The sequence below is a fragment of the Octopus bimaculoides genome, chromosome 9 (genome assembly GCF_001194135.2).
Source record: "Octopus bimaculoides isolate UCB-OBI-ISO-001 chromosome 9, ASM119413v2, whole genome shotgun sequence".
Taxonomy (NCBI): Eukaryota; Metazoa; Mollusca; class Cephalopoda; order Octopoda; family Octopodidae; genus Octopus; species Octopus bimaculoides.
In genome coordinates, this window is record NC_068989.1 from 24,609,266 (window position 1) to 24,620,994 (window position 11,729).

At 34.4% G+C, this 11,729-nt stretch overlaps 1 protein-coding gene across 1 annotated transcript in view; it reads left to right on the forward strand.

Moving 5' to 3' along the window:
* The first annotated feature begins 3,299 nt into the window (after positions 1-3,299).
* The window catches only part of LOC106884213 (uncharacterized), a 60,848-nt gene continuing 52,418 nt past the window's right edge, over positions 3,300-11,729 (forward strand). Inside the window, exons 1-3 of the mRNA XM_014935462.2 lie at positions 3,300-3,418; positions 3,965-4,165; positions 9,054-9,272. Coding sequence (XP_014790948.1) covers positions 3,316-3,418; positions 3,965-4,165; positions 9,054-9,272 — 523 coding nt within the window. The 5' untranslated portion in view covers positions 3,300-3,315. The remainder of the gene's footprint in view (positions 3,419-3,964; positions 4,166-9,053; positions 9,273-11,729) is intronic.

Sequence of the window (11,729 nt, forward strand, 5' to 3'; positions counted from 1 at the left end):
GCAAAGCTTACAGAAGGGCTGCTGAATTGAAATCTCTATGTTGCTTCGAGGGGAAGGTAAAACTTGACAAACTGCTTCTCCCTCTGTTGTTGGATTACCGTGATGTTTGTTTAAAAAGGAGAGATTATGACTGTGATAAAATAATAAAAGCGTTATTTACTAAGCAAGTGATCACTATCATACAAAGAAATAATTAGACGTAAAATGTAAAAATTATTAGAATTGGGAATCAAATGTGAAAATATTATCAAGGTGCTAGCAGAAAACCGCCCGGGCGTTTGTTGGCGTCTAATGTCACTCAAATCCTCCGATGCCCAGAGCACGTGTTTCAACCAATAGTTTACTCACTTCATTATTTTATCTATTCAAGAAAGCACCTGATTGGTCAAAGGGAAATTCCTAACAGAGAATCAATTCGGACAGCATGATACGATCGGTTTGGCCATTTAAATTTCACTTCCGTGTTTTTAATCGACCGATTGTGGAGGTTTTATGAGTGTGGTAAAATATAGATATTTATTTTTTATGAGATGATAGGTAATAACATAATTTTAAATGTTTTTGAAGATGTTTTTTGTAATTCCGAATGTACGAAAGCCCACGGTAATTTCCGAAGAGATTCGAAGGTTGCATATTGCCATCATTAGCGTGCGTGTGGTAGTGACCGTAGTTTGCGAACTGAGTGTATTTATGCGAGGCTAACGTATTTTGCAAGGTTGGTATGGCTTTTCAGAGAAAAAAAGAAAGTGAGAGGGAGATATAGAAACTTGATATGGATCTAAAAATTACTGCGTGGTTGACTTAATTCCGACGTTTGGTCTAAGTTCGAAATAAGATTTCTAGACCCTTAAATAGGTCATGGTGTATTTGTAGTTGGATTATGAGTTAGTTTGTTTTCGATAGTTTGCACAACAAATAGGTGCTAAATGAAATTAAATCAAACCAAATTAAGTTCTATTAAATTAAATTATTTACATGTGGTATAAAGAAGTTATTTACAGGGTGGTCAGACAAAATATAGACACATATTTATTCTGATAATATCTCGATACAAGATGATATATCAAGTTTGAATATGCTCAAATAAAGCCCAGAAAATGTAGATTAAGATGTCATAATTAATTTTCAATATATCCGCCCTTGGCGGAGACTACTTACCGGAGCCTGGGAACAACTTGGGAGCAAGTTACACGAACAGTTTCTTTGGAGATTTCATCCCAGCATTTTTGCAAATGGTGCTCAAGAGCTCTGAGACTCGTGTGAGAATATGCACAGGCTTTACTCTCATTGATAGACCATATGCCAAAGTCCATCGGATTCAGGTCGGGTGAAGAGAGAAGCCAGAACTATTTTAACCAGAACATCGTGAAATTCTTTCGACACTATTCTTGGACATTTTAGCCCTATGAGATGTTACCCCATCTTGTTGGAGAGTTACACCTTCGTCTCCCATTGGTGCAATAACCCAAGGAACTATTTTATTCCTTAACATGTCCAAATAAACAAGTTGGTTGATTTTTACTACCTCTTTAATGAAGATAGTAGTTGTTTTCAAGCCATCACAACCGTCCACAGCAGGTTTCTGCCGCCGAAAAGATAATTTTTGTTCGATAGGGATGTTCTCTTTATTTACTGCATATATATGATTATTTTGTGGATTGTAACACTCTTACACACTGAATAACTTGTCATCTGTGTACAGTTATTGGTGGTTGCGTGCCATCTTTCAACTTTTGCTGAAGAAGGTTTGTTCTTTGTAGTCTTTTTTTCATTGTGACTTCCGACAAAAGATGTGCTTTTGATATCTTGTATGGGAATAATTGAAGATCCTTTTTTAACAAATTATGCATAGCTCCATAGCTTGTACCAGTTTTTGAAGCAAGTTTTCTGATGCTACTTTTGGCTTACGCCTGATCCTTTCTTTGGTGTTTTTGATGAGTTTTTGAATTCTCACTGGTCGAAGTGGAGTAGATCTCACTCTCGGTACGCAAGAACCGGTCTCTTTTATTCGTTTGATTACTTTATTGACTCCTGATCTGCTAACAGTGAGTTTCAAAATCTTGAAAATCTCGCTAGAAGTTTTCTCTTTCTTGAATATTTTTGCAATTGCTTTACTTTTTCCACTCATACTAGCCTAAATACTAGCTTCAAATATATTAAATTTCAAGTATCAATTAGCCTCAGTACTACCTTAAATGTTAAGAGTATAAAATTTCTGAAATAAGAAAAGATATATTAATTAAATTTAAGTAAAATAAATGTCCACACTTGGGTTGATCACCCTGTACAAAAGCAAATTGAAAATTTCTCTGTGTAATCGAGTTTATATTATATGCAGTTTCTATGTCATGTATGCGTTGCTATGATTTATAAAGATATTTAATTTAATAAGAATATCTCTTCCTATATGAAAGTCTGTAAGCGTTCACCTTGTAACATTCACCCTGTAAACTCAGGCACCTCCTTTTTTGTGAAGGATGCTAACTTATACATCACTTGCATGGAAGTATTTAAAAGTCCTCCTCTGAAGGTGCGAACATTCTAAGGTTTGTTCTTGTCAACCGATAAGAATGAAGTGTTTAGATGCAAAAATGTGGAATATTTTCTCTATGCACAAATCGTATCCTGTTATATAAAGTGCAGCTATGATAATTTTTTCTCATTTTATACTAAAGCTAGCATTTCTATCTTTAAGGGACCAGACGAACGCACTGAAGCTAATATTATGCATTTCAACCCTTCCTAAACGAATTAAATGGTTTGCCAGTCTCGCTTTGAAGTTTGGCGAGAATTTCCCTTTGACGTAATCTTATGTCGGTATACTCAATTTTCCCTCAACATTCAGCATTTAATGGACAGATTTTATTTTTTCCACTACTATATATGTGGGACCAGGATTAGATACCCTCATTGTTTCTGTATCTATTGATTTACTATTGTTTACATTTCGGCCATTGTCATGGTTTCTATGTTATATCTAGCGATTGTTACACTCGGTCTGGTTCCCGTAGGAATTGTAACTTCAACTACCTGCTTCCATTTGGATGCACCGTACATTTGTTGAGGCAACATCGATTTGTTGGAAGGAGTGAGCTAATGTACAACGCATACATTTGATTATTATAAACAAATCATCTGTATAGGCTGTTCAGCAAGAAATTGCAGAACGTTTTTATCAGACTACGAGAGACAACCATTATCATGCACGAACCGTGTAGTTCTGATTCCATGATTGTCAGAAGATGCCGTACGTTGGATGATAACATGTAATTTAGCAAAATTTTTTGATATTTATTTTCACAGTAACCAGTAACCATGGAGGGTTTTCAAAAATTCAGCGTCTTTCTGCTCTTCATGATAATGTCAACGTTCACCAGAGTATTCTGTAAGTCTTGCACGAACGCAATTGGAAGCCTAGGTACGTTTATGCTACTGTATCGTTTCTTTGACATTATTGCTAAATGTAAACTTAAACGAAAATATTTTTCTCTTTTGCAGAACCATTTTAAACAATAAGCTCTGTGTAATAACATCACGCATAAAGTTTTGAGTGAAATTTTATGTATATACTCTATACATGCTACATACAATGGTATTTTGATCAAAAACTGTTTTAAGTGCATATATTAATTTAATATTACGGCAAGTACAGTTCCACGTTTGTATATACATTGTAAATGATACTTGAAACTTATCGATTAAAATATTTGATCTGATCTTTCTTATATCTTGTATGTCACATTTCTTGACAGGAATTGTGGATGGCAGTTGAAGAAATTCTAGTTTGTATTACGTTAAGTCTCTCAGTTTAACACTCTCATGAGGGTAACTTCTTTAGCATCAATAACCCTGGGTCAATCATACCTTTTCTCCTCTTAACAATTCCCAAATCCTAGATCTTAAATCAGTACGCTTTCGCGATTATGTTTTGAAGATTACAATATACATTTTTCATTCATTTCAGCGAGTGTTATGCCAAAGCAAACTGACCAATTTTATTTCCAGATGGAAATGACAGATGTGAAAGCAAAAAGTAGTATGCAATTGCTAGAATATTATGATGGCAAAACAAATCAAGGCTTAATGGACTTGCAAGGTGCTGACAGAACCATAGTTTACTACAATCTGGCAACTCATAAAACTAGAACAGTTTTACCTAACAAAGGTGAGGTTTTAATTTTTTCATATTTAAAATATATCACGACTAATTATGAATGTTGCATTAGTAGTAATTCTTAATGTTCAGTAATTCTTAATATTCTAACTTAAACGTTGCGTTATTTTCTTCTTGCATTTCATTTTGTCTTCTTTCAGTTACTTTTATTCTTCTTACCACTACTCAATGACCTTCATTATTCTTAATTTTTATTTGTCCTCTATCAGTTTATATATATGTCCTCTACCAATTTATATTTTATTTTGTCTTCTCAATTAAAATCTGCTTCCTCGTTATTTCCTAACGCCTTTCTCTTCACATACTTTAATTTCTCATATATGAATTTCTTTCTTTATGACTATCACTTTCCCTCTCATTTTCTCACTTTTAATACCTCTGTTATTTCATCGCATTTCATCTCTAATTCTCCGCTATGTTGGAGAACTTAATTTTCCTTCTTTCCACCTCTCTTCTCTTACTCATACTACTATTTCCTCCCTTGTATTTTTTCCCTCCCTCCTTATATTTAGTAATTTGCTTGCACGGCTACTCTTTTCACTTACTACTTTCTTACTCCCGCCTTATGCTACACTCTGTCAGTTATCTACCTATGTATGTATCTTTCTGATCAATTTCTCTTTACTATACTTTGCTTTCCTCCTTTTCACTTCTCTCAGCACAGCCACTGCTTTCTCTTTCCAGCGTAATAGACAGAAAAATAGCATTTTATGCTACTACTACTACTACTACTACTACTACATGAGTCTTTCATTTCTAAACAATAATATGTTTATTTGCTTATACCAGCTACATAAGAAATATATAGAATTGGTGTTTATTTTCCAAACTGGTAAATGAAGCAAAGTCGAATAAGATGCCATATTAATGATACAATAACATTATATTTAAACACCCACATCTACACTAACTTACCTCTAATCAAATATTTAAAATTTTCTGACTGTTAATAACATCATTCGTATAATTTGGCTATAAACAACATTTCAACCTTTCCCTTCTCCATTCTTATTTGACTGTCAACTTCCTCGACGTATGAGCAATTAAATAAGATTTCTAAATTCAATATATGACAATCAGACGATCAAAGAAAGAACTGACGAAGGAACTGATTGAAACGTAAAGAATAATAAATAAAATTATCAGAATGTAATGTAAACATTCAACAATTTAAAAACAAGATGCATTTGTGACATGAAAGCGTCACACAGTATTCTAGCGATCTAAAATTACTTTTACGTTTTATCATTCGAATGAGGTCAACTTTGGGTTCGATGGAATCGAATAACCCCTTCCCTCATAACTGCTGACATTGTCCCTAAATCAGAAACATTTAATCAGCTCACATATTTATATGTTTCAGTGCAGACTGTGTGGTTAAGAAATTCGCTTTGCAGTCAGGTGGTTTCAGTTTCAGTATAACAGTGCGTCAGTTTGGCCTAGTATCACTTCTGCTATAGCCCTGGACCGACTAATGCCTTGTGAGTGAATTTGATACGCAGTAACTGCACGGAAGTTCATCGTATATATATATATGATTGACCGTTATGATTGACCGTTGACTGAACACTATTCAACTTTTTTTCTCCGTGTTTTTCTCCTTGTCTCCGTATTCTTTCTGTTGAAGAGCGTAGCTCGAAACGTCAAAGACTTTCCGTATTCCCGAGCGTCATACTAATATATACTTTTGTTATTTACACCACCTGTCCTCGTCTGTTGTTATTATTTGTATATTCTCCCATATATATATATATTCTCCCATATATATATATATATATATATATATATATATATATATATATATATATACATACATACATACATGCACACATATAAATTGTAAATTTAATAAGTGGAAAAACCTCCAAATCATTAGAATCATGCATGTATACATATCATCACAAGTCGGTATGTGTGTGTATGTACATATGCATACGCATATATATATGTACACACACCACACACACACATATATATGCATATGTATATATTTATATATCTTTATGTATATGTACATGTATATATATATATGTCGTTCTATATCTAAGAGACGAAGAATTATGTACATTATTTACATTTGACGGATATTTGTCCTCATCTTGTTTGTTGTTAACACAACATTTCGGCTGATATACCCTCCAGCCTTCATCAGGTGTTTTGGGGAAATTTCCTAAGGTATTTTTCGATGTCATTATTATTATTATTATTATTATTCAGGTCACTGCCTGGAATCGATCACGGATTCTTGGGGTTAGTAGCCCGCGCTCTTAATCACTACGTGGGCAATAATGGAATGAATTTTAGGGCTTATAAATCTAATATTCTCCTATCTTTCTTTAATGCCGGTTCCCATATGCTGTTTATATCTGTACTCGGTTTGCTTAGGAGGTTGTTGTGTCCTAACACACGTGCTGCTTCTCAGTAGCTTTCGTATTTTCCAGTGGTGTTCGCTGTCTATTATTTTAACTTCATCCCACAGGGGAAGGTGGTCTCCATTTTTCCATACATGATCAGCTATACCCGATTTATCAATATCTCCCTGTGTCACAGCTTTGAGATGTTCCTCTACTCTTATTTTGAGGGGGCGACATGTTTCGCCTTTGTATAACCTACCACAGCTGCATGGAATGGAGTACACGCAGTTCCTAGTCATATTCACCTCTATTGGTGGTTTTACTCGAAGGAGATATTTGCGAAGTGTTGCATTACTCTTGAATACAGTCCTATATATATATATATACATACATATATACATATAAATCTCTTTATATATACATATACATCTATACATATACATATATACATCTACATCTCTCTCTCTCTCTCTCTCTCTCTCTCTCTCTCTCTATATATATATATATATATATATATATATATATATATATATATAGACACACACACATATATATACATACATATATATGTGCAGATGTATATACACATAAATACATGCATACACACACACACACACACACACACACACATGTATATATTTATAATATATAATATATATATATATGCATGTACATATGTGAGATGATAATTTCAGTATTAATAGTTTCACTTTGTATATATTATATACATGGTGAAAGTATCAATAGTGAAACTATTAAAACTGAAAGTATTATCTCACATTACAACAGAGATGTTATTGTTTCAGTTTTGACACGTAATACTGAAATAGTGTAAGAGATAAGAGACTGATCTCGGCTCGTATTAAGCAAGAAGTTGAAAACGTTTGGGGCCCATGACACTGCATGGACCCTAAGTAAGGCATGTGTAAAATTTCAATGAAATCGGTTGGGTAGTTCTCGAGTTTTAGTGGTGCACACATACATATTGACGGACAGACAGACAGACAGACAGACAGACACACATACACACACACACACACACACACACACACACACACACACACACACACACACAGAGTTTTTATATATATATATATAGATAAGACTAACGTGGAGACAGTGAGTGGCGTTCGATCATATAATAGCATAAATAATATATAAATATATGCATATATCCATATACATATAGATGTAGGTATGTACATATATGTATGGATATATGCATATATGTATGGATATATGCATATATTTATATATTATTTATGTTATATATAGATATATATATCTAATATAATAAATGCGAAAACTAATTTCTGTGTGTCAGTGTGTCACACCTTGATCCCTTCACTCACTATTCTATGACACTTCCTCGTGGTGTGGTGAGAGTAATTGTGGGCATAGAGGCGGTGAGGACGGTGGCAAAGACAGACAGAGAGAAAGAAAGAAAAGAGAGGGAGACAGAGAAAGACAAAGAAATTTAGTGACAGTTGATGTTTTATTAAAAGTAGTAATGTTGATGGTGGTAATGGGAGTAATAATAATAATAACAAGAGAGAGAGAGAGAGAGAGAGAGAGAGAGAGAGAGAGAGAGAGAGTAGGTATGTAAGAAAAAGAGGGAAATGTACAACTCTCCTGGATAGAAATTCCTGTGGCCAGCATACTGAGCTAACTATTGAACACTATCATTTTTGTTTCATTTTTTGTTTTCTTTAATACATACACACACACACTCACACACACAAATATGTGTGTGTGTGTATGTGTGTGTGTGTGTGTACATATATACATATACATGCACACACACGTAATTATATATAAGATGCACTTTGAAATACAGTTTTCCCCAAATTGTGTATCTTTGCGGGCCTCAAGGCACGCATTCGCATCGGCAAACACGAAATGGAAGGGAACCGTCTTTCTATTGCGACCTCTCCCGATCGAGAAGGTGCGACTTTTTCTGAAAACTATCTATTCATAGCATTCTGTATGCTTTACTTAACGTGGATATACTATAGAAAGCCACAAAACTGCAGTATTCATGTTGAGAAAGTTTCTGCGCGCGCGCGCATGCATATGTATATGCGTATGCATACATATGCATATGCGTGTATGTATGTGCGAGTGTATGTGTTTGCGTGAGCAAATGCATACATATATACATCCATGCACACACACACACACATATATATATATATGCGTGTGTGTGTGCGAATGTGTGTATGCGTGTGTGTATATGTGTGTATGTGCTATTTTCGTCTCTTGCTTCTTGATTACTGGTACCAGTGCTTTGTTTATGTCCCTGTAATTTGGTGGTTTGGCTAATAAAGAGACCGATAGTAAATGTATCAAACCTAAAAACAGTTCTGGGATAGATATAATCGATTAAACCTTTTAAAGTGGTATTCTAGCATGACTGCTGTTCAGTGATTGAACCAAGCATATCATTGAATAAAAGGAAATAATAATGTTTTAAATTATTTATAATTTATATGATTGTCAAACTTTACCCGTTGCATTTATTACAGGAAAATGTTCCGTGTCAAACATATCGGAAAGCATATATAATGCAATACCTAGGCTCAATTCCCGTTCCATTTCTGGAGTAGCTGCTTTATTCTTCAAATCATCAGATCTAGACGAACAATGTCTGGGCATAACACAAATTCGAGGCATCTGGTGTTATCACTGGAAGTTAACAATGAAAGATGACAGTGTCTCTTTTGAAATGGACTGGTATTTCTCAGGTAAGTTAGTGTTCTGTTGAAGAAATTTTATCTGTTACATTGATGCAATGACAACTAAAGAATTGAATTGTAGGTGTAGTATGGCCGAATGACCGAGGACTTCGTTTAGAGCAGAGGATCTCAAACTTTTTAAGCCATTGCCTCACCCCTCATGGCCGCATAATACCCTCAGTGCTCCACCCTTATTTTTATGCATAAATAAATATTTTATATTCTACTAATTTATATATACTATGAATCATTTGATATTTAATATAAAATTATATAATTTGTTTGTATACAATACTATAATAATATAATAAATCCATAGCGTCCCCCAATCCACTGCCAAAAAGAAACCTTCATTACATATTCTTTCTCGATAAAATAATGCACAAATTTACAACGCATATTGGAGAAGTCAGAAGTGTAGTGGCAGGAGTGTTTCTCATATTACTAAAGAGAAGGCTTTGGACTTAACGAAGTGTCCTTCTTCCGCGTGAAATTAAATCATCGACTCGCTTGAAAAACCACATAAGAATTTTATTTGTCATAAATTATATATACCAATAACAAACATTGGAAGTGTAGCAAATATGGCTAAGTGTGTCAAAGAAAGGCATTTCGGTGTAAGCAGAGAGTATATGATGATCTGCGTTGAAATATAATACGAAACTTACAGTGAATTAATTGAATATTCACAGAGAAGAAATAATTGTTTTCTTCAGGAATGTGAGAAAGGTGTTCAAAAGCATTTGGCTGTTGGATGTAAGTTTCCGAGAACTTCTGATGGTTAGACATTATTCACACTTCAGTTGCAGTTCTTCTCTCTTTGAGGTACAGCAGAAACAGGTCTTGTTGCCTCTCTGTTTCGCAAAAGAACCTCTAGCGGCAACGTTCAGCAATGTGCTGCACATATGCACAGCGATACTGTTCCGGTAAACGGAGCCTTCCACTTCGTAAATGCAAACAATATGTGAAGGATGGTAGTTGTTAACTCGCTTTGGTACATCACCGTATTATCCCGTGGCAAGTTGATAAGTCATTAGGAAAAAAGGGAAGCAGCATTGTAATACAAAAATTAAAAAATAAAGAACAAAATATGCAAACATACTGAGAGCAATTGTCAGAAGTATGCTGCCTGGAAAGGTAGTTTCTGTAGATTTAGCGTGTAATTTTTGACTTTTAAAAAACTATGCACAACTACGTGATTTCTATGAAATAGAAATCACAAAATACAGTTGTCAATAAGTGGTTGAAGGTGCAGGTCTTGATTATTAGTAGTGCAGCAGTGTTAATGGTACAAGTCTTCCACAAAAGAAAAGAAATGCAAGCAACAAGGGAATGTATAGAAAAGGCAATATTATAAGTCCTGGACGAAAGGAATTTCGACCAATAAGTTTGTTCGTATAAATGTCATGAAGTTCGTGCATTAAAAAAGTGTATGTTGCTACGGTGTTCATAGCAAAAGAAAAGAGATGAAAGACTAAAGCCATATAACGGCAAGCCTCACCAGGTGTCTTGACCAAAACTACTACAGCTTGTCACATTTTTGATGACTGGAATGAATTCTTCAAAGGAAGAAATCTTAAATAAAATTCAAAGAAAACACGCAGATACACACACACACACACACACACACACACACACACACACACACACACACACACACACACACATATATATACAAGTATACAAGACACACAAATATATATTTAAGGATGGCTTATTATTTATATATTTAAGGATGGCTTATTAGCAATTTAACAACTTAACGGCAAATTTATAGACGTTACTAAAGTGAAAGAGGGTACTAAGTAGTACCAGCATTGCTAGAAATAACAGTCAAAACAACTCGATAGCCACAGACAGTACCATCTTAATGACTGACAAGGGCGACTTTGACAAAGTGAGTTGAATTTAACCCTAGGCATAGTAAGAGCCATCGATAAGAATTAAGATGGTCTAGCATCAAAATTCGAAATCACCGGTGATCTGGCTATATCCGCTGTAGGGAGCTTGTCTCCCTTGTAAGTCATTAAGATAGTACTAACTGTGGTTATTGGGTTGTTTTGACTCATATTTCTAGCAATGCTGGTACTTCGTAATACCTTTTGTCACTCCTTTGTAGTTTTGTTGTTATTTTTTGGATTTACAATTTATTCTTTCACCGCAACCACTAGCTGGAACACACAGGTGCTTACAATTGTCAAGCATTACCTCTAAATTTCAATTTATCTATCTATATATGTATATCTACATACATATATACATATTTATGTCTATATAGATGTGTGCGAGTATACTATATATATATATATATATATATATATATATATAGATATAGGGCAGGGAATCGTCAATTAGTACTAAAATTAATAATTAACAATTTTGCCAAGTAGTTCAGTAGTTCTTTGACTGCTATTTCTAAATTTTCAGTATGTTGGAGAAGCAACTCAAGCTAATCCCTGTATATTT